This window comes from Hypanus sabinus, chromosome 28, assembly GCF_030144855.1.
Source record: "Hypanus sabinus isolate sHypSab1 chromosome 28, sHypSab1.hap1, whole genome shotgun sequence".
Taxonomy (NCBI): Eukaryota; Metazoa; Chordata; class Chondrichthyes; order Myliobatiformes; family Dasyatidae; genus Hypanus; species Hypanus sabinus.
In genome coordinates, this window is record NC_082733.1 from 11843296 (window position 1) to 11867261 (window position 23966).

At 47.5% G+C, this 23966-nt stretch overlaps 1 protein-coding gene across 4 annotated transcripts in view; it reads right to left on the minus strand.

Annotated features, from left to right (window-relative positions):
* Nucleotides 1–23966, minus strand: part of lrrk1 (leucine-rich repeat kinase 1) — a 216811-nt gene that overhangs the window by 52885 nt on the left and 139960 nt on the right. For all 4 annotated transcript variants that reach the window (XM_059952613.1, XM_059952611.1, XM_059952612.1 and 1 more), the window contains 6 exons: nucleotides 15749–15908; nucleotides 12594–12870; nucleotides 10715–10886; nucleotides 8935–9104; nucleotides 8660–8799; nucleotides 7530–7779 (listed from right to left, as the gene is read on the minus strand). In XM_059952613.1, the coding sequence (XP_059808596.1) occupies nucleotides 7530–7779; nucleotides 8660–8799; nucleotides 8935–9104; nucleotides 10715–10886; nucleotides 12594–12870; nucleotides 15749–15908 (1169 nt within the window). The remainder of the gene's footprint in view (nucleotides 1–7529; nucleotides 7780–8659; nucleotides 8800–8934; nucleotides 9105–10714; nucleotides 10887–12593; nucleotides 12871–15748; nucleotides 15909–23966) is intronic.

Here is a 23966-nt window from a genome sequence, read left to right on the forward strand (position 1 = left end):
TGAGGGGAACGTGACCGTCAGGGGAACGTGACCGTGTGGGGAATGTGACCGTCAGGGGAATGTGACCGTGAGGGGAACGCCAGTTGTGAGGGGAATGTGACCGTGAGGGGAACGCCGGTTGTGAGGGGAATGTGACCGTGAGGGGAACGCCGGTTGTGAGGGGAATGTGACCGTGAGGGGAATGTGACCGTGAGGGGAATGTGACCGTGAGGGGAACGCCAGTTGTGAGGGGAATGTGACCGTGAGGGGAACGCCGGTTGTGAGGGGAATGTGACCGTGAGGGGAATGTGACCGTGAGGGGAACGCCAGTTGTGAGGGGAATGTGACCGTGAGGGGAACGCCGGTTGTGAGGGGAATGTGACCGTGAGGGGAACGCCGGTTGTGAGGGGAATGTGACCGTGAGGGGAACGTGACCGTGAGGGGAACGTGACCGTGAGGGGAATGTGACCGTGAGGGGAACGCCGGTTGTGAGGGGAATGTGACCGTGAGGGGAACGCCGGTTGTGAGGGGAATGTGACCGTGAGGGGAACGTGACCGTGAGGGGAATGTGACCGTGAGGGGAACGTGACTGTGAGGGGAACGTGACCGTGAGGGGAATGTGACCGTGAGGGGAACGTGTCCGTGAGGGGAACGTGACCGTGAGGGGAATGTGACCGTGAGGGGAACGTGACCGTGAGGGGAATGTGACCATGAGGGGAATGTGACCGTGAGGGGAACGCCGGTTGTGAGGGGAATGTGACCGTGAGGGGAACGTGACCGTGAGGGGAACGTGACCGTGTGGGGAATGTGACCGTGAGGGGAACGCCGGTTGTGAGGGGAATGTGACCGTGAGGGGAATGTGACCGTGAGGGGAACGCCGGTTGTGAGGGGAATGTGACCGTGAGGGGAACGTGACCGTGAGGGGAATGTGACCGTGAGGGGAACGCCGGTTGTGAGGGGAATGTGACCGTGAGGGGAACGCCGGTTGTGAGGGGAATGTGACCGTGAGGGGAACGCCGGTTGTGAGGGGAACGTGACCGTGAGGGGAACGTGACCGTGAGGGGAATGTGACTGTGAGGGGAACGCCGGTTGTGAGGGGAATGTGACCGTGAGGGGAACGTGACCGTCAGGGGAACGTGACCGTGAGGGGAATGTGACCGTGAGGGGAACGTGACCGTCAGGGGAACGTGACCGTGTGGGGAATGTGACCGTCGGGGAATGTGACCGTGAGGGGAACGCCGGTTGTGAGGGGAATGTGACCGTGAGGGGAACGTGACCGTCAGGGGAACGTGACCGTGTGGGGAATGTGACCGTCAGGGGAATGTGACCGTGAGGGGAACGCCGGTTGTGAGGGGAACGTGACCGTGAGGGGAATGTGACCGTGAGGGGAATGTGACCGTGAGGGGAACGTGACCGTCAGGGGAATGTGACCGTGAGGGGAATGTGACCGTGAGGGGAACGCCGGTTGTGAGGGGAATGTGACCGTGAGGGGAACGCCGGTTGTGAGGGGAATGTGACCATGAGGGGAACGTGACCGTGTGGGGAATGTGACCGTCAGGGGAATGTGACCGTGAGGGGAACGCCGGTTGTGAGGGGAATGTGACCGTGAGGGGAACGTGACCGTGAGGGGAACGTGACCGTCAGGGGAACGTGACCGTGAGGGGAACGTGACCGTGAGGGGAACGCCGGTTGTGAGGGGAATGTGACCGTGAGGGGAACGCCGGTTGTGAGGGGAATGTGACCGTGAGGGGAACGCCGGTTGTGAGGGGAATGTGACCGTGAGCGGAACGCTGGTTGTGAGGGGAACGTGACCGTGAGGGGAATGTGACTGTGAGGGGAACGCCGGTTGTGAGGGGAATGTGACCGTGAGGGGAACGTGACCGTGTGGGGAATGTGACCGTCAGGGGAACGCCGGTTGTGAGGGGAATGTGACTGTGAGGGGAATGTGACCGTGAGGGGAACGCCGGTTGTGAGGGGAATGTGACCGTGAGGGGAATGTGACCGTGAGGGGAACGCCGGTTGTGAGGGGAATGTGACTGTGAGGGGAACGCCGGTTGTGAGGGGAATGTGACCGTGAGGGGAACGTGACCGTCAGGGGAACGTGACCGTGTGGGGAATGTGACCGTCAGGGGAATGTGACCGTGAGGGGAACGCCGGTTGTGAGGGGAACGTGACCGTGAGGGGAACGCCAGTTGTGATGGGGATGCGGGCCATGAGGGGAACGTGACTGTGAGGAGAATGTGAGACGTATGTTGGTTGTGATGGGGATGCGGGCCATGAGCAGAATGTTGAGAGGTTTTGGAAGAAATAGGCTGGACAAGGAAGCTGTAACATAATGGGGAAAATGTGAGTCATCCTCCTTGGTAGGAAGGAATAGAAAAGCAATATTTAGTTTGATGGTGAATCGCCAAGAGTGACTTCTACAATTAGCAAGGAGGCGTCCCGACCGGTGTCCCCTCTAAGGTGTGCGCATGCATACATCTTTTGCTGCTCGCGTATAAAGAAATGTAAATTACACACCAAAGGTTTTCACCTCTACTTCATTGGCATATTAAGTAAATTTCACGATCGTTACACAAACACATTTCCATTTCTAGTTTCTGATGCGGATGGTGTGGACAACGTAGAGTTTGCGATGACTTGTCTGCAGACTTTAGAACTGGCTTATTTAAATTTTTATTGAAGGAATTATTCAGTGCGCACACGTTGTTGCCACTGGGCAAAAAAAATTGCACAGCACAAGATTTTTGAGCACACTGGTCACTACAAATTAGAGGGAATATTGGTTGCAGCTCTGAACCACGCAAGGATGTTGTCAGTTTTACAACGCAGAGTTGAGCATTAGGACAGGAGTGAGAACTGGCCCTCAGAGCTGGGTCTGCCAGCTGCGCCAAACTGCTCTTTGACCACGAAAGCACCTTCTCTCCCTCGATCCTCCAGCCGGACAAACATTTCAATTTTCCAATCTCATCACAGGACACCTTGCAGTCCAGGGCTACTTCTACATCTTTTTTGGTACTCCGTGTTACCCACCAAAAACAAATGGAGAGATTTGAAATGGCAGAACTGTTACCCTCCCCTTTCCTCCTCTTCCACCCAGTCCCTGTGCTTCTCTCTCTCCTGAAATGTCCATATCCTCTCCTTCTCTACCCATCCACCCCCTGAATACATAACACACCATCCCCACCTCTCCACTCACTGTACACTCTCCCCTCTCTCACTGTACATCCTCCCCTCCTCTCCATTCACTGTACACCTTTCCCTCTCCATTCACTGTACGCCCTCCCCTCCTCTCCATTCACTGTACACCCTTCCCTCTCCATTCACTGTAAACCCTCCCCTCTCCATTCACTTTGCACCCTCCCCTCCTCTCCACTCACTGTACACCCTCCCCTTCTCTCCACTCACTGTACACCCTCCCCTTCTCTCCACTCACTGTACACCCTCCCCTCCTCTCCACTCACTGTTCACCCTCCCCTCTCCATTCACTGTTCACCCTCCCCTTCTCTCCACTCACTGTACACCCTCCCCTTCTCTCCACTCACTGTACACCCTTCTCTCCTCTCCACTCACTGTTCACCCTCCCCTCTCCATTCACTGTTCACCCTCCCCTCTCCATTCACTGTACACCCTCCCCTCCTCTCCATTCACTGTAAACCATCCCCTCTCCACTCACTGTACACGCTCCCCTCCTCTCCACTCACTGTACACTCTCCCCTCTCTCACTGTACATCCTCCCCTCCTCTCCATTCACTGTACACCCTTCCCTCACCATTCACTGTACGCCCTCCCCTCCTCTCCACTCACTGTACACCCTCCCCTCTCCATTCACTGTACACCCTCCCCTCCTCTCCATTCACTGTACACCCTCCCCTCTCCATTCACTGTACACCCTCCCCTCCTCTCCATTCACTGTACACCCTCCCCTCCTCTCCATTCACTGTAAACCATCCCCTCTCCACTCACTGTACACGCTCCCCTCTCCATTCACTGTACACGCTCTCCTCCTCTCCACTCACTGTACACCCTCCCCTCTCCACTCACTGTACACCCTCCCCTCTCCATTCACTGTACACGCTCTCCTCCTCTCCATTCACTGTACGCCCTCCCCTCTCCATTCACTGTACACCCTCCCCTCTCCATTCACTGTACACCCTCCCCTCCTCTCCATTCACTGTACACCCTTCCCTCACCATTCACTGTACGCCCTCCCCTCCTCTCCACTCACTGTACACCCTCCCCCTCCTCTCCTCTCCATTTACTGTACACGCCCCCCTCCTCTCCATTCACTGTACACCCTCCCCTCTCCACTCACTGTACACCCTCCCCTCTCCACTCACTGTACACCCTCCCCTCCTCTCCATTCACTGTACACCCTCCCCTCTCCATTCACTGTACACCCTCCCCTCTCCACTCACTGTACACCCTCCCCTCCTCTCCATTTACTGTACACCCTCCCCTCTCCATTCACTGTAAACCATCCCCTCTCCACTCACTGTACACCCTCCCCTCTCCATTCACTGTACACGCTCTCCTCCTCTCCATTCACTGTACACCCTCCCCTCCTCTCCATTTACTGTACACCCTCCCCTCTCCATTCACTGTAAACCATCCCCTCTCCACTCACTGTACACCCTCCCCTCTCCATTCACTGTACACGCTCTCCTCCTCTCCATTCACTGTACACCCTCCCCTCTCCATTCACTGTACACCCTCCCCTCCTCTCCACTCACTGTACACCCTCCCCTCCTTTCCATTCACTGTACGCCCTCCCCTCTCCATTCACTGTACACCCTCCCCTCTCCATTCACTGTACACCCTCCCCTCCTCTCCATTCACTGTACACCCTCCCTTCTCCACTCACTGTACACCCTCCCCTCCTCTCCATTTACTGTACACCCTCCCCTCCTCTCCATTCACTGTACACCCTCCCCTCCTCTCCTCTCACTGTACACCCTCCCCTCCTCTCCTCTCCATTTACTGTACACCCTCCCCTCCTCTCCTCTCCATTTACTGTACACCCTCCCCTCTCCACTCACTGTACACCCTCCCCTCCTCTCCATTCACTGTACACCCTCCCCTCCTCTCCATTCACTGTACATCCTCCCCTCCTCTCCACTCACTGTACAACCTCCCCTCCTCTCCTCTCACTGTACACCCTCCCCTCCTCTCCATTCACTGTACACCCTCCCCTCCTCTCCATTCACTGTACAACCTCCCCTCTCCACTCACTGTACACCCTCCCCTCCTCTCCACTCACTGTACACCCTCCCCTCCTCTCCATTCACTGTACACCCTCCACTCCTCTCCATTCACTGTACACCCTTCCCTCCTCTCCACTCACTGTACACCCTCCCTTCTCCATTCACTGTACACCCTCCCCTTCTCTCCACTCACTGTACACCCTCCCTTCTCCATTCACTGTACACCCTCCCCTCTCCATTCACTGTACACCCTCCCCTTCTCTCCACTCACTGTACACCCTCCCTTCTCCATTCACTGTACACCCTCCCCTCCTCTCCACTCACTGTACACCCTCCCTTCTCCATTCACTGTACACCCTCCCCTCTCCATTCACTGTACACCCTCCCCTCCTCTCCATTCACTGTACACCCTCCCCTCCTCTCCATTCACTGTACACCCTCCCCTCCTCTTCATTCACTGTACACCCTCCCCTCTTCATTCACTATACACCCTCCCCTCCTCTCCATTCACTGTACGCCCTCCCCTCCTCTCCATTCACTGTACACCCTCCCCTCTTCATTCACTATACACCTTCCCCTCCTCTCCATTCACTGTACACCCTCCCCTCCTCTCCACTCACTGTACACGCTCCCCTCTCCATTCACTGTACACCCTCCACTCTCCATTCACTGTACAAGCTCCCCTCCTCCCCCTGCATTCATAACACACCCTCCCCTCCTCTCCACTCCCTGTACACCACCCCCTCCTCTCCATTCACTGTACACACTCCCCCTCTATATTCACTGTACACCCTCCCCTCCTCTCCACTCACTGTACACCCTTCCCTCCTCTCCATTCACTGTACACCCTCCCCTCCTCTCCACTCACTGTACACCCTCTCCTCTCCATTCACTGTACACCCTCCCCTCTCCACTCACTGTACACCCTTCCCCTCCTCTCCATTCACTATACACCCTCCCCCTCTCCATTCACTGTACACCCTCCCCTCCTCTCCATTCACTGTACACCCTCCTCACTCCATTCACTGTACACCCTCCCCTCTCCATTCACTGTACACCCTCCCCTCCTCTCCATTCACTGTACACCCTCCCCTCCTCTCCCACTCCCTCGAGTCCACCATTCTCTTTATATCAACATTCCACCCAGTGATTGCATTCAAAAGCCCCACCTCTTATCCTCCCCTCAATCTGCCTCACTACCAGCTGCCTTTCTCTTCTCATACTCCTCCTACAGAGGGGCAGAGTGGCAATTTGGGAGAGCCACGACCTTGCTGCTCCAGCAGGCACGGTGTAATCCTCAGCTCAGGTGCTGTCTTTGTGGAGTTTGCATGTTCGCTCTGTGACAGTGTGGGCTTCCTCTCGGTGCTCCTGTTTCCATCCACATCCTCTGAAATTAGTATGTTAAACAGCCACCGTAATCTGCCCCTAGAGTGGGGCAATCTGGGTGAGGATGATGGGAATCCAGGGAGAATACAGTATTAGTGTAAAATGGGCGCTAGTCAGCACAGAGGCAATGAGTCGAAGGACATGTGTTCATCCAACTGAAAGACCCTTCCCACTTTCACAACTCTTTTTCCTCCTCCCACTCACTCTTTTTCTCTTCTCTTCAATCCCCACTTCATCTTCTTCTCTTCAACCCTCATTTCCTCTTCTCTCAATCCCCACTTCCACTTCTCTTCAATCCCAACTTTCTCTTCAATCTCCACTTCCTCTTCTTCACTCAATCCTCACTCCTCCCTTCTCTCAATCCTCACTTCCTCTTCTTCTCCTCTCTCCATCACCACTTTCTCTCTTTAATCCCTACTTCTTTGTCTCTTCAGTCACCACTTCCTCTTCAATCCCAACTTCCTTTTTCTCTTCTCCTCAATCCCCAGTTCCTCATTATCTCTTCTCTTCAATCCCTACTTACTCCTCTTCTCTCCAATCCCCACTTCCTCTTCTCTTCAATCCCTACTTCCTCCTCTTCTCTCCAATCCCCACTTCTCTTCTATCCCTAGTTCCTCCTCTTCTCTTCAATCCCCACTTCATCTTCACTTCAATCCCCATTTTCTTCTCTTCTCTCAATCCCCACTTCCTCTTATTCTCTCAATCCTCACTTCCCTCTCTTTTCTATCTCCACTTTCCTTCCTCTCAATCTCCATTTCCTCTTCCTCTCTTCTGTCAATCCCTACTCTCTCTTCTTCTGTTCAATTCCCACTCCCATCCCCAGTTTCTTTTCTTCTCTTCAATCTGCACTTCCTCTTCTTCTCTTCTATCTGCACTTCCTTCTCTAACTCTTAAGTATCCCTGATCCCCATACATTTTATTAAATCTTTTTTCTGAGCTCATTCCAACTCTTGTTCTTACCGGGCTGGGAAATCAGTCATAAAGATCTCAGGAACCAACTCGTCCAGAGGCACCGGGGCGTTCGGGTGGTTTGGGCACTCGATGTCCATGTGTTCGATGGCAATGAGCAAGCAGTCCTCCATGCTGAAGTAGTGGAGACCTTGTCCCTGGAAGTGGGTTTGTGCTTCCCTGGTGGTTGGCGGACTGCAATGAGGGCAAGGGACGTACTGTTCAACCAGGGGAGCCCCATCCGTTTCAGTGGCAGTAAGAGCTGCGGATCACACAAGGGGTTAAACTTAGAAACGTGGTAATTACAGATTTCAATTAGAGGCAACTGAGAAATAAAATGTAGGTTTAAATACTTATGTCTCTCTCACGTTCGGTAAAGAAACTGCCAGACTGCGGCAAAAGAACAAGGTGGTTGGACTGGTTGGGTTCCTTCTACAGGGAGCTGGTCTGGACTCAGGAGCATCCACTTCAGGATGAGATTGGCACTGGCAAGGACAGGGTTTAATGTCAGTCTCTAATGTTGATTGAGAAGGTGTTTTTTTTAATCTTTTTGCTAAGATTCCTCATATTTACACACACCTTAGTGATGCCTCCACTTTTCCAGTGCAGCCCAGATGACCTAACCTTGCCTCACTGCTAAAATGTCGCAGCACTAACACCAACCTCATGGAACTCTTCTGTACTTTCTGCAGATAAATCAGATCTCTCCTATAATGGGGTAACCAGAACTGCGGGCAGCACTGCACACAGTATATAATTCTTACATTATATGGCCCTTGTATTCCATGCACTGGGTAATAAAATATTCTCTGTACACTGTTAGCTATCTGTAACCTTTCTAAAACTTTGCATCTTCACAGAAATGTCCACATATCCCAGCTGAGCCCCAAACAGTCATTGATACAACTCCAATGACCAAATACCGGGGACCAAGAAATAACCATTATCTGGATGCCTGGGAACCTGAAAATACACCACAGAACCTATGATGGCTTTGGTTTAATGTCTCATCCATCCCTCTCTCATGCCGAAATGAAGCACAGGCCAAGACGTGAGTGGAGAATCACTGATCTCACAGACTTTCAGATTCATGAGCTTGAGAACATCACAGGGAGCTGCTACGTCAAAGCCAAGGATCTTACCTGGAAACCACTGATCAATCAGGGAATTGACGTGGTCAGTGATGAACGCAACCGCTGAGAAATCCCGTGTTTCCGACTGGCACGTGATTTTTATTCCTGCACTTTTTTTCCTTTTCCAGTTCACCTCTGACGACTCCACACTGCAAGAAGGAAGAGAGGTACTCGGGTTTAAGCCAAGCTGGGCCGCGTCAGGTTCTCAAAAGCCACAGGAAGCCCCCGGGCTTTGTGACCCGACAGACGTTTAGTTAGCCCACAATGACCATTAAGACGATTACCTTAGACTCCCACCTTCGTAGTTCAATTGCAAACCTTCTTGCCAGTAAATAGTTTGGTTTCTTCTTACTCGGAAAGTGCTGCAGCGATTGCGACGCTGCGACCCCGTGAAGCTGTAAACAGAAGCCCGTTTGCCCCGGCCTCGCTTTGGGTTCCTTTCATTCTCAATGAGCTGGTCAAGAGAGCAGATGGAAGGGTTAATGGTTAAAGGCAGGACCTGTTTGCCACACACAGCTACTGATACAGAGGAAATGGCCTCCACACTAAATTGTGGAGGTGTGGTGGTCAGGGTTCATTAGAGGGGTAGGGGCTCTAAATGAAACATGTGAATATTAACCCCAGCACCGTGTGTGCCCACACACTCCCTTACTTCAGCTTGTCTTTAAATTCCACTGGGCAACAAAGATTTTGCTTCCTTAATATTTTTGGGTTTATCTTACGAATATTGAAGTGCTGACCATGAAGTTTCCTAATCATGCACCATTTTTTGAAAACGCCTATATTTGTTAATTCAAGACAATGTAAACTGAGAAGCTTTTTATCTTGTCCAGGCCTGCCTGGGTCTGCTTAGGCAGAGCAGATGCTGCACAGCAAGATGGCTTTTAGGAAGGCTCTAGAAATCTGTGAAGGAATTAGATATTTCCCAGAATAACTGATGCCAAGATTAAGGAAGGCATTCTTGTTGGTCCACAAATCAAACAAGCCATCAATGACAGGCAACTCGATGAACTTATAGTGGGTCCGGAGAAAATCACATGGAAGGAATTTAAGAATGCTGTTGAAAATTTTCTTGGCAACAACAGAGCACCAACTAAGTGTAGCTGGTTGACAACATGCTTCAAGCATACAAAACCATGAAGTGCAACATGTCACTGAAGATTCATTTCTGCATTCCCATTTAGACTTCTTCCCTGCAAATCTGGGTACAGTTAGTGACGAGTGTGGTAAAAAGTTTCACCAGGACATCGCGGTTGGGGGGAAATGGCATCAGGACAACTGGAATCCATCAATGCTGGCTGATTATTGCTGGACACTGAGTACAAATGAAAATTATCAACACCACACTTCAGCTTAGTTGAACTTTTGCAAAGCGTCAGCACCGTTAAGCAATCAAATGCTTATAATTCAATAAAAGTTAATTTCTTGTTTCTTCAAATTCCTACATGATACAAGTCGTCTGAAATTATATTTGTGCTCAGCTTCAAGCAGTCTATCATAAACAAAACAAACAGCTCAGAGGAGGCAACACTTTCAAAACAATTTGTTGCCTAGTGCTATCGCTGACTTTGCCGGAATCCTCTGCAACTTCACAGAAACAGAGGTTAATCCGGTCAACGTACTAAGCAAAGGTGCTGAAAAACTGCACTCAGATTTTGAACTGTCACTGCTCAATGTCTTTTGATTGACTTGCAGAATTTACTTATTTATTGGATACAGTGCGTAAGGAGAGGGGAGGGGAAGGGGAGAGGGGGAAGGGGAGAGGGGGAAGGGGAGAGGGGGAAGGGGAGAGGGGGAAGGGGAGAGGGGGAAGGGGAGAGGGGGAAGGGGGCAAGGGGGAAGGGGAGGGGAAGGGGAGAAGGGGAAGGGGAGAGGGGGAAGGGGAGAGGGGGAAGGGGAGAGGGGGAAGGGGAGAGGGGGAAGGGGAGAGGGGGAAGGGGAGAGGGGGAAGGGGAGAGGGGGAAGGGGGAGAGGGGGAAGGGGAGAGGGGGAAGGGAGGAAAGATGCAGGAATGGAAGGAGGAGGGAGTAGGAGGGGAGGACGTTGGGGGAGGAGATGTCATACTTGTGTGTCCATTTCCGAAAGGCTGATCAAGATACGGGCGATGAAGCGCTGCCAGAAACCAATGGGTACAAAACTCATCTTGAAGAGTCTCTCAATGGTGTTGGTTCCCTTCCTTAGTAGGTTACTGATGTCGAATCCCGGTTTGGATGGTAACAGGTGTGGGAGGAGGTAACTGGGAAGGAAGGCACATTGCACGTATCAGTCTGGGACACACTCACTGTATTCCTATAGAAATGAGTGCTCCAAACCCCATCACAGTGTGTAATAACCTCTGTCTATCTCTGCCTTAAAAGACTGTCTCTGCTTCTACTGCCCTTTGAGGAAGAGTTTTCCCAAAGACTCATTACTTCTGAGAGAAAAATCACTTCACCTTTCTCTGAAATTGGTGACACCTTGTTCTCCACTATCCTACCAAAGGAAATATAATATGCTTACTGCCGTTTTTCTCATAACCTTCATAAGTGAACTCAGCCATCACAGAGCAAAGCTTGCCTGAACAAGGATGGTGAATCTTTGGACAGAACATCCCCAAATTGACAATAATTTTCTAAAAGGTCCTCTTGCATCCCATGGTAATCTTGAGCATAGATTATCATTGATTAGTGAAATAATAATGATAATTATGAACATTTTTAAGGAGAAAGAATGAATCCTGTTGCTTATTTACCTGTATGTAATGTTTTACTATTAATCAAAGTGTGACAGAGACAGATTTAAACAAAGCATTTTGGAAAACTTGTTCAAAAATTATTAAATTATTAAAAATTTCTGCTTCATGTGGCAGTAAAGATAATCACTCTGCATCTTTTTATGGGTGGGGGTTACAGGATCAAGGGTCTGCACTGTATACTGCGTGCCAACAAAACGTTTGCCACTCAGGCACGTGTGCCGTTGGTTTGCCACCTCTGTCCCTGAACATTCTTCCTTAATTAAGAAACCAATGTACTCTTTCAAATGTGCTTTCACAAATTCCTTTTTATAACTGAAGCAGAGGCTCCCTCCCTTTGTATGTAATTCCTTTTGCAATAATTGATTACATTCTGCTTGCTTTCCCTAATTAACTTCTTAACTGCATATTAGCCATTTGCAAATCCTGACGGTGGATCCCTCTGCATCCTGGATCACTGCATCATCTTAACATTAAGACCAAATTCTTCTTTTATTCTAAATTCTTCCTGCCAATATAAACAATTACATATTTCCAATAATGCTTCGTTTGCCAGATCTTCCCCCACTTGCTTAACCTATCTCTATCTCTTTGATTTTAACTAATGTCTTCTTCACAGCTGATTTTCCCAGCTACCATTTTTGTCATTTGCAAATTTTGCAGCCATATCTATATAACAATATGCCTTCACTGAAATCCTGCATTCCAACTGTAAAGAACTGAGGCCCCAGCATCAGCACATCACACATTACATCTTGGCAACCAGATAAAGACTGATCTATGCCTCCTCTGTCTGCCAGCCAATTGTCTGTCCATTCCAATATTTCACCATTTACTTTCCACAATAACCTTAGATGCAGCACATCATCAAATGTCTTTTGCAAATCTTAGCACATTCATCCACTAATGATCAAAGCATAATGCATTAATTGGCATTTCCATTAATCAAGTATAATATAGAAAAACTCAATGACCTTAAAGATAATATTTCCCATGTATTGGTTTTTCATAGTGCAAATGAAAAGTGATAAAGTGAGAACTTGGCATTTCATGTTTGAAAATGAAGATAAATGTGTTCAAAAGCACTGGTGATCTGGTAAGCTAGAAATCTAAACCAAACTATGATCAATTTGCAGTTTACTTATTTATACCAATGCTACTGGCGACAAATTTATTTTTAATTGTCTGCGCAAAGATGGGAGAATGACCTACCTGTTGTTGGCAATTGGAAGCGCAATCTCAAATTTGGCTAAGAACTGGAAATATTGCTCCTCAGTCTGCTCTGTGAAGCCAGTTCCGTCAAGCAGTTTCCTTAGATCCGACACCTGTATCACTCCGTTTGTGGCAAAAGAGCGGGACGCTTTGATGTTAATAATTCTCTCCAAGCATTCTGATAACCACACCGGATGCAGGAAATACAGATTGCGAAGCCCATGGCTAGTGTCTGGGAAATGAAGCACTGCTCCTGTCTCAATAAGGAAGCCAAGAGCTGCCAAACAGAGACATAAATGAGAATAATCTTAGTTTGATAACTTTGATATTTTATCATCTTCTTCCATGCAATGGATGCTTTTCATCAGAATTCAATGGTTTTAATTTAAGGACTTAATGAATTTTATTTTGTAGGTGTTCAAAAAGAATGAAGGAAATTATATTTTAAATATTAAAGAACTTGAGGGAGATGTAGAATTGAATACATATGGGCTTCTTACTTAGCAGAAGGCACAGTGGCACAGCCACACTGCACCAGAGGCCCCGGTTCAGTCCTGACCTCTGGTCTTGTCTGTGTGGAATTTGCACACTCTCTCTGTAACTGTGTGGGTACCCTGTGGGTGATCCGGTTTCCTTCCACATCCCAACAATGTGCAGGCTGGTAGTGAATTACAGTTGTAAACTGTCCCAGTGTGAAGGTCGGTGGGGAGTTGATAGAAAGATGGGGATGATAGGGTTGGATTATGGTGAAGGAAGGTAGTTCATGATCAGCTTGGCCTCACTGCTATAAATCCCTGTGACTCTTCAGGCACAACGATGAGCTTTATTTGTCACATGTACAACAAAACAGTATGCTTTTAACTCCAAAACGTTCAACTAATTAAACATTAGACATTGGGAGTTCAAAATGCGAATCAAACTTGGTTCTTTACTTTAAGTGAGGTGCTTACGCATCTCATGGTAGCATGATGACGTATGCAATTCACAAATTTTTACATATAACCCGTAATAAATTATTTAAACAAACAATATGCATATAAGATTATGTAAATATTACTGAAATATTAAATACATAACGCTCCTCCCTACTTAGCTATAAACTCCAACTCAAAAGGGAATACATCTCAACTATATACACTGTATACTATATAATACAACCACAATACACAGACATCCACAGCATAGTAAATTTTTAAATTGTCCAATTCAGACCTAAAGATTTAAGCACTGTGGAGAATTTCTTACTCTTGTGGGATAACATCTTTCCTGATGGGTGGGTCACTCTACTTCACAGGTGAGACTTGAGGCTGTGAAACAATCTCAGGTTCTGGGGCCTCTCCGTGGTGGTTGTAGGAGTTGATCCTGAGTCTGCAGGAAGTGGTTCTGACAGCTCTGGATAACTTTCTTCTCTTTCCTTTCTCTTCTTTTTTTTTGTTGCATCTCGATCTTGGGAAGGTCCATTTACTTCACTGGAGTATTCTCCTGTTAATTCTTCTATTGCTCCCTTTACGAGCTGATCTCTGCTCTTGGTTTCCTCATCCAGAACATCACCTGACAAATACTCTGTTTTTGTATCTTCACTGACTCCTTTCTTTTTGACCTTCCATTCATTAGCTGGGCTTCGGTCTTTGCATCCACTTTTACAAGCGGCTTTTTATCTCCCACTTGAAGTTCATGCCATAACATTAATGCACGCAGAGTAGATTCTAGTTCTTTATACTCACGAAAGCCAAATGCTTGCAACTTTCCCAAAGCTCTTTGAACTCTCTTCCAGCTTAAAACCAAGTCACGTTTCACAAGTATCTGCTAGATTAACACATTGGAAGCTTTCTCAGCTATGTTACTTGCAAAAACTTTTGAGTCGGACCACTGCTTTTGAAACTGCACCTTGACTTATTAGCTTTTTCTCTTCCCTGCACAGTCCATTTATTTTTGTCTGCCTGACATACTCCTTGAATGTGTCCCACTTTGTTGCCTTTTCTACAAGCTTCACTTGGTCTGGTGTATGTGAGCCCCTACAACAATGGCAACACAATTTGTTCAGCCATGCAGGCTTCTGCTTAGATGGTGCAATTTTCATCACGCTCACTTTCATTTTGACTGCAACTTCATTTTGATTCCACCTATGAAACCTAAAGCATTCTGCAATCACCAATGGTTTTGGTTCAGATATTCCTGTATTACTTCCACAGCATGAGCAAAGCTCCTTTCGGCTGGTTTGAATCGAGCAGTTAAACTTTGAAGCGAACTGTATGCCTTTAAAACCAATGCGCTCAGCAATATTGGTACTTGTTTTTCACTGGCTATCTAACTTGCTTCAAAATATTGTTCAATTAGCTCAGCATACACAAGCCAGTTACCTACTGAGCAATCAAATACATCTATCTTCCCGTTGTAGCCATTCTGCTCTTTTTTATGATTGTTATTACCCAGTACTCACTGTTAATGAACCTGTGAATTCTTACATTTTTTGCCTTTTTTTAAAAACTTTGCTGTTTTGCACTTGCTACGCTGTTTTTTCTCTCCATTTTTTGCTGCACTTTAAAAAAATGCAAACATTTTGGCTGTGCTTCAATAGGTCAGTAGACATCTCATTCATTTTAAAAAAACCCTTGTCACCACTGTTATAGTTTGTAACTCCAAAGCATTAAACTAAGTAAAGGGAAGACAAGGAATCTAAAACTTAGGTCTAACTTCATTCTTTACTTAAGCAAGATACGCATAATCACCTGGTAGCATGATGATGTATGCAATTCACATATTTTAAAATATAACCTGTAATGAATTATTTAAATGAGTATGAATGCTTAATCAAACCATACATATACAAAATTACACAAATAATACTGAGATATTAATTACACAACAGACACATTGAATCATGCAGTGAAATGCATTGTTTGCATCAATGACCAACAGAATACGAGGATCGCGTGGGAGGCAAATGCTGCCATGTTTCTGATGCCAATATAGGATGCCGACAATTCACTAACCCTAACAGTACACCTTTGGAATGTGGGAGGAAACCAGAGCACTTGGAAGAAACAAGACACAGGGAGAATGGATAAACTCCTGATAGACAGTGATCTCTGGTGCTATTGGGCTGCCCTCCCCCCCCCACCTTCTCAAATTGGCTTAAAATATCAACACATTACCAGTCCGTAAGTCTTCAAAGTCTTTGATGTCATTTTCAGGAGTCTGCTGCACAATCTCCTCCAGCTGTTGGTCAGTTAAGTACTGGACCTCATTGTTATCGTTTCTCCTCTGCTGTTCCTTCAGGACAGCAGTCTGCAGGTTGATGTAACTCCTCGGTATCTGGAAGGAAGGTCCGTGTTAATGGAATCTTTCAGCACGATCTCACATCCATGCTTTTGGCCTGTAAATCTCCATTCTTTAAGGACCTACCCAACACAATTTTAAAATTATGAAATTTGCTTCCACAGCCTGTTCCACAATAAAAGAAAATTAACATCACTTTATAAGTCTACTTCTCAGCATGTATATCGATCATTAGGACTAGACAGTCTGGTCTAGGTGTTGGGCTGAGGTATACGTGGGTACATTTCATGAGGAAGAAGTACAGATAATCCCCATTGGGACATGGCCCTACAGAATTTACAAATCACTACAACAAACTTTATATAGAACAACATTCACTCTTAGAGCACTGAGCGGAAAAATAGCAATATTAAATAATTTTCATTTGTAATCACAGATGATTTGTGTTTGGTGTTCTGAAAAATTGTGATATGGATCTTTTACTGTGTAATTATAATTGAGTTGACCTGTAGTCTGCAGAGAGTTAACGGAATGGTCAGAAGTTTGGAAGATGGGGTATAATGTGGAGGGTTGTGAGGTCACCCACTTTAACAGGAAGACAGAGAAGCTGTACGAAAGGGTTTGGCTGCCTTGCACACAAAACTCATAGAGGTCCAGCGTGTAATGAGGAGGGCAGATGAAAGAGGTTGTTCTGTATGTTGAATGCAGTGGGTAAATCTTTCTGTAACTGTGTGGTGTGTTGGCGAGATCACACTTCGAGTACTATAGAAACATAGAAAACCTACAGCACAATACAGGCCCTTCAGCCCACAAAGTTGTGCCGAACATGTCCCTACCTCAGAAATTACTAGGCTTACCCATAGCCCTCTATTTCTCTAAACTCCATGTACCTATCCAAAACTATGTAGAGCTTTAGTCTCTTTACTTAGCCCTTCTTAAATTAGCTGATCATTGAGTCCACCGACTGACAGCCCCTAACCACGTTATCTACCTTCAAGGATGTATGGGTGTGCGCTGTGAGGTAGGTCTTTCTGTTCCTTGGTACTTCCATTCACGGTGTGTATAGCAGACTCATCAGTGCTCCCAAAATGTATACTGTGATGTTCGTCTCAGTTCACCTCCAGCTGCCATTTCTCACCCCATTTCACCAAATCATCACCACCCAAGGAGAACAATCCCAGCTCTCCAGGCCTAACTTTCTCATCCTTGGAACTGTTCAGCTTCTTATTTTCTGTACCTTCCCTAGTCTTCGGATTCTTCCCAAAGTTGGCCAGAATGTGCAGTTCTCAGGATAAACCAGCTCAGGATGACTGCCTTGCGCGCTCTGTGTCTCTTGGTGAAGCCCCCGGAATCCCAGCAGCCAGAGCAAGGAGCTGCAGGCACAGTTCTCTGAGAGTCAGTGCCTCATCCTCTGTTGTCTCTCTCTCTTTACGTTCTTCACTACGTTTAACCTGACTGGCAACTTTCAGCTTCGCTAGAAAGTTTATATTTAGCTCATACTTCTCCCATTTTGCACTTCTGGTTCTCTCTCTATGACAATCTGCTTTTCATTTGCAACTATTTCAAACCGTCTTATTCAGCAGCACCACAGTGCATGAACTTTACAAATGCTCCAGATGTCTATAATTAACGACATCCACCTTAACACAACACTCACTCCAACTCTGCAGACTGCCACCTAATATTGTACTGCTGTCAGGTATCAGCTCAGGAATCTCTCCCTGGCACAGACGTAGTCTCAGCTGATCGCTCTCCATTTACTATGCTTCAGTAATCAATTGTGCAAGAGCTCCCCGAATCGAGATGGTCAGCCCTACCCCTTGCTACCAAACAGTAACTGTACCATTTCTATGAAACGCTCAGTTTAACCACTGACTGATTGATGCAGGTACAGACAAACCACAAGGCCGAAGTTCAGCATTGTCACCCTGCTGTGTGTGTTGAACTCAGAGAGCCAAGCAGACAGAAAGGTGACATGGAGGGAGAAAAACTCATCCCTAATTCTTTCCCTCCCTCGTGTGAACTGTGCAGAGATGAGGATGGGATCAGGTATTCCAACTGACAGCGAATTGTGAACAGCCAGCCAGTGTGTTGTGAACAGCCTGACAGGACGGTGTGTTGTGAAGCGCCTGACAGGACGGTGTGTTGTGAAACGCCTGATAGGACGGTGTGTTGTGAACAGCCGGACGGGACGGTGTGTTGTGAACAGCCAGACAGGACAGTGCGCTGTGAAATGCCTGACAGGACAGTGTGTTGTGAACAGGCAGATGGGACAGTGTGCTGTGAAATGCCTGACAGGATGGTGTGTTGTGAACAGCCGGACAGGATGGTGTGTTGTGAACAGCCGGACAGGACGGTGTGTTGTGAACAGCCGGACAGGACGGTGTTGTGAACAGTCAGACAGGACGGTGTGTTGTGAACAGCCAGACAGGACAGTGCGCTGTGAAATGCCTGACAGGATGGTGTGTTGTGAACAGCCGGACGGGACGGTGTGTTGTGAACAGCCGGACAGTACGGTGTGTTGTGAACAGCCGGATGGGATGGTGTGTTATGAACAGCCAGACAGGACAGTGCGCTGTGAAATGCCTGACAGGACAGTGTGTTGTGAACAGGCAGATGGGACAGTGTGCTGTGAAATGCCTGACAGGACGGTGTGTTGTGAACAGCCGGACAGGACGGTGTTGTGAACAGTCGGACAGGACGGTGTGTTGTGAACAGCCAGACAGGACAGTGCGCTGTGAAATGCCTGACAGGACGGTGTGTTGTGAACAGCCGGACAGGACAGTGCGCTGTGAAATGCCTGATAGGACAGTGTGTTGTGAACAGCCGGACAGGACAGTGCGCTGTGAAATGCCTGACAGGACGGTGAGTTGTGAACAGCCGGACAGGACAGTGCGCTGTGAAATGCCTGATAGGACAGTGTGTTGTGAACAGCTGGACAGGACAGTGCGCTGTGAAATGCCTGACAGGACGGTGTGTTGTGAACAGCCGGACAGGACAGTGTGCTGTGAAATGCCTGATAGGACAGTGTGTTGTGAACAGCTGGACAGGACAGTGCGCTGTGAAATGCCTGATAGGACGGTGTGTTGTGAACAGCCGGTCAGGACAGTGCGCTGTGAAATGCCTGACAGGACGGTGTGTTGTGAACAGCCGGACAGGACAGTGCGCTGTGAAATGCCTGATAGGACAGTGTGTTGTGAACAGCTGGACAGGACAGTGCGCTGTGAAATGCCTGACAGGACGGTGTGTTGTGAACAGCCGGACAGGACAGTGCGCTGTGAAATGCCTGATAGGACAGTGTGTTGTGAACAGCTGGACAGGACAGTGCGCTGTGAAATGCCTGACAGGACGGTGTGTTGTGAACAGGCAGACAAGACAGTGCGCTGTGAAATGCCTGACAGGACGGTGTGTTGTGAACAGCCGGACAGGACAGTGCGCTGTGAAATGCCTGACAGGACGGTGTGTTGTGAACAGCCGGACAGGACAGTGCGCTGTGAAATGCCTGACAGGACGGTGTGTTGTGAACAGCCGGACAGGACAGTGCGCTGTGAAATGCCTGATAGGACGGTGTGTTGTGAACAGCCGGTCAGGACAGTGCGCTGTGAAATGCCTGACAGGATGCTGTGTTGTGAACAGGCAGATGGGACAGTGTGCTGTGAAATGCCTGACAGGACGGTGTGTTGTGAACAGCTGGACAGGACAGTGTGTTGTGGAATGCCTGACAGGACAGGGTGTTGTGGGGTGTTGGTGACATTTATAATCCAAATCACATGGCAGGATTGGTCACCCAGCCAATGTAGAGGAAAATGTACCTGCTGTGGACTGACTGGGGGTCAGAGGATGAAGCTGGTTATAAAGTGAGGAAAAAATTGGTATCTTCATGATACTCAAATGAAGATTTGCTGCAGACAGCCATCCATTTGGCTATTAGGCCTTGAGGCCCACTCTTCACAATGCTCTCTCCCCCCTAGCCTTGGGTACCTCTCCAGTACCCACTTAGAAGTTAATACTGACCCTGTGCTACATTGCAGGTCTTGTAGCTACAAGAGTTACCTTTCCTCTGATTTGTCTGCCAATAAAGCTGCGTCCACTGATTACTGATGCTTCTACAACAGACCTCTCTAACCAACAACTAGATTGAATCCTACTTAATATTGCTCTGCCCTCATGTGAACAACACTGTTTCTAATGCTCGTCTACATAAGCAAATTCTCTAATTCCCAACACCATTCTAATCACCCTACAAGAGTCCATCAGTGCATCTTCTAAAGGAATGAAGAAGCAGGCGTCATATTGCGGCAATGTGAGCCACTTTGTTTGTACTACTGGGCAGTAGAGATAGATCTTTAGAGACTGTATGGAACATTGTGTTCGATTTCAAGAAAGATCAACAACACAGACAGAGGTTGCTAAATATTCAGCATAGACAAAAAAATGCAATATTAATTATTTATGCTTTTTCGGTTTCAAAATAAAAACAAACTCAAGCCAAGTTGCTGTGAACAATTCCTTGTACTTTCATAACCACTGGCCAGAGAGCCTTTCATAACTTACTCCAAGCAGCACAAATAAAGATTTATAAAAATTTAATTGGATGAGGCATACTGAGTTAATAAAAAGGCAGGTTATGTTTACTCAGACTTTTAATTTCAGATGTTTATTTATGAACAACTGAAGAACAGTCAATTCTGAAAACACTGGCAATGTGGTAAAGTGGTAGATGGGTTTGGGTAAATCCACCATCCCCCGCAGCGAAATTTACACAGCGCATCGCCCCCTCTGCATTATAATCAGAGCAGTGAGGCATGGCACTCTTTCAAACACTCCATGACATCCCATGTTCCAGTTTCCATTGCCTATAGCAAAGATCAGCTCAAAACAAATTTGTCCAGAAATCCTTTAATAAAGCATTGCTTTTTTCTGCCCTGTTTTGGAAAACTGATGCTTTCCTGTGTCGAATTCAATGGCATTCCAGCTGAATTGTAGCACTCCAGCAATTAGGTCAGGCATTTCCTGCTGTGAAGTGCACTTGGACAGTAACCCCTGTGCCACATCAGATGTGGAATGATGGGATTGTCAGTGCTTGTGTTCAGGCAGAGAGTGGCTGGGAAAATGAGCATCAATGTGCAGGCCATTTATCAGTCAATCAGGGGGAAAGTGGGTACAGTCAATGGGATGCTCTCATTTTGTACGGGGGAGAGTGGGGCTAATGTTTCAAACATCAATGTTGGCAAAGATACATGATCTTCTGCAGACTCTCCCCGTCACCAGCCTAAATGCCAGATCACGTCAAGCGCCAGCACTCCATTACTGCAGGCTTCACTCCAGCCTTGCTTTAACATCCTGAATGGGTTGGGGATCTTGGGACACCTCATTCAGCAAAGCTCCCAATCCTGGAGAGTTTTCAGAAACATCACACACGTACACAGGTTAATTTACAACTCTGCCCACCCAGGGGCATGGGCCCAACCTCTCCACTGGCAGATGGGGATTTTAAATTCAGCTGGGAGTGTAGAGGTTCACACTCCTCTAGTCTTAGATACTGGAGCACAATTAGACCATTCGGCCCATCGAGTCTGCTCCAGCACTTCAGCATGGCTGATCCAATCTTCTTCTCAGCCACAGACTCCTGCCTTCTCTCCAAAACCTTTCATACCCTGACCGATCAAGAACCTATCAACCTCTGCCTTAAATATACATAAAGATATGGCCTCTACAGCTGCCTGTGGCAAAGAATCCCACAGATTCACCACTCTCTGGCTAAAGAAATTCCTCCTCATCTCAGTTCTAAAAGGCCCTCTCATTATTCTGAGGCTGTGTCCCCTTGTCTTAGAATCTACCATCATGGAAAACATCCTCCCCACATCCACTCTATCAAGCCCTTTCACCACTTGACAGATTTCAATCAGGTCACCCCTCATTCTTCTGAACTCTGGTGAATACAGGCCCAGAGCCATCAGACGCTCTTCATATGACAAGCCATTCAATCCTGGAATCATTTTCACAACTTCCTTTGAACCTTCTCCAGTTTCAGCACATCCTCTCGAAGCTAAGGGGCTCAAAACTACTCACAATACTCCAAGTGAGGCCTCACCAACGCTTTATAAAGTCCCAACATTACACCCCTGATTTTGTATTCTGGTCCTCTTGAAATGAATGCTAGCATTGCATTTGCCTTCCTCATCACTGACTCAACTCTTTAATATTATTGGGCAACTTACTTTCATATTCCATCTTTTTACCATCTTAATGACTTTTTTGGTCGTCTTCTGTTGCCTTTTAAAGGTTTCCCAATCTACTAACTTCCCACTAAATTTTGCTCCATTTGGCTTTGACTTCTCTTGTTAGCGTCCTTTAGAAAACTAATTCCTCTTTGGGATGTATATATCATATGCCTTCTGAATTGCTTCCAGAAATTCCAGCCATTGCTGCTCTGCTGTTATCCCCACAAATGTTCTTTTCCCATCATTTCTAGCCAACACCTCTCTCATGCCTCTGTAATTCCCTTTACTCCACTGTAATACCAATGCATCTGACTTCAGCTTCTCCTTCTCAAATGTCAGGGTGAATTTGATCACATTATGATCACTTACCCATAAGGGTGTTTTTTTTTAAACTTAAGCTCTCTAAACAATTCTGGTTCATTACACAACACACAATCCAGAGTAGTTGATCCTCTACTGGGCTCAACCACAAGCTGCTCTAAAACCCATCTCGTAGGCACTCCAGAAATGTCCCCTCCTGGAATCCAACACCAACTTGATTTTCCCAATCTACCTGCATATTGTAATCTCCCACGACCACTGTAACACTCCCCCTTTGGCGTGCATTTTCTATCTCCCGTTGTAATTTGTTGGCTACCTCCTTACTACTGCTTGGGGGTCTGCACACATCAGGGTCTTTTTAGCCTTGCAGTTCCTTAGCTCTAAACAATAACATTCAACACCTTCCGACCCTAAGTCACCTCTTACTAATGATTTGATTTCATTTTTTTACCCCCAATAGGGCAACACCGCCCCCTTTGCCTTCCTGCCCGTCCTTTCAATACAATGTGTATTCTTGGACATTAAGCCCCCAGCTATAATCTTCCTTCAGCCGTGATTCAGTGATGCCCACAACATCATACCTGCCAATCAGCAACTGCGCTACAAGTTCATCTATCTTATTCCGTAACACTGCTCGCATTCAAATACAACATCTTCAGTCCTGCATTCACCCTTTTCAATTTTGTACCTCACCCTGTTGACTGCTATTTTGCCCTATTAACAGCCTCTCCTCACTACACATTGCCTCTGCTTGTAAACCAGCTACCTCATCTTCAGCACCATTACCTGTTTTTCCTACCACACTTCTTGCATTGAGATACACACAGCTCAGGACACCAGTTGCACATTGCTCAAGCTTTTGATTCCTAACTTTTACCAACATCTGAGTCTACTAACTGTTCTGGTAGTCTCGTTCCCAACCCCTTGCAACTCTAGTTTAAACCTCATTGTGCAGCATTAACAAACCTTCCCACTCCAGTCGCCCTCCAGTTCAGGTGCAAACTGACCCTTCCGTACAGGTCCTACCTTCTCTGGAAGAGAGCCCAATGATCCAAAAATCCGATGCCCTCCCTCCACGTAGTAAACTCTATAATCTTCCTAGTTCTGATCTCACCATCACGTGGGCCGGGTAGCAATCCGGAGATCACAATCCAGCCCTTTAACTTAGCACCCAACTCCCTGTGCAGAACCTTGTCATTGGTTCTGGTCCGGAAATAAGGATCAACAGCTGGATGGATGGGACAAAAAACAGCCTTCGCTTCACTTGGATCAGTATTGCCAATTACCTTGATGCAAGCGCTGACACCCACCGGTCAGTGAAAGTGAACGAGTAGTGTAGTGGTTAGCAGTGGCTTTAAAGTACCAGTGACCCCAGTTCTAATCCCACTGCGGTCTGTCTGTAAGGAGTTTGTACGTTTTCCTCAATACCGCGTAGGTTTCCTCCGGGTGTCCAAAGGCCAGTTTTAGTTGGTCATTGAAGAACTGTCCTGTGATTAGGCTGCGGTTTAATCAGGGTTCTAGTTGGTCATTGAAGAACTGTCCTGTGATT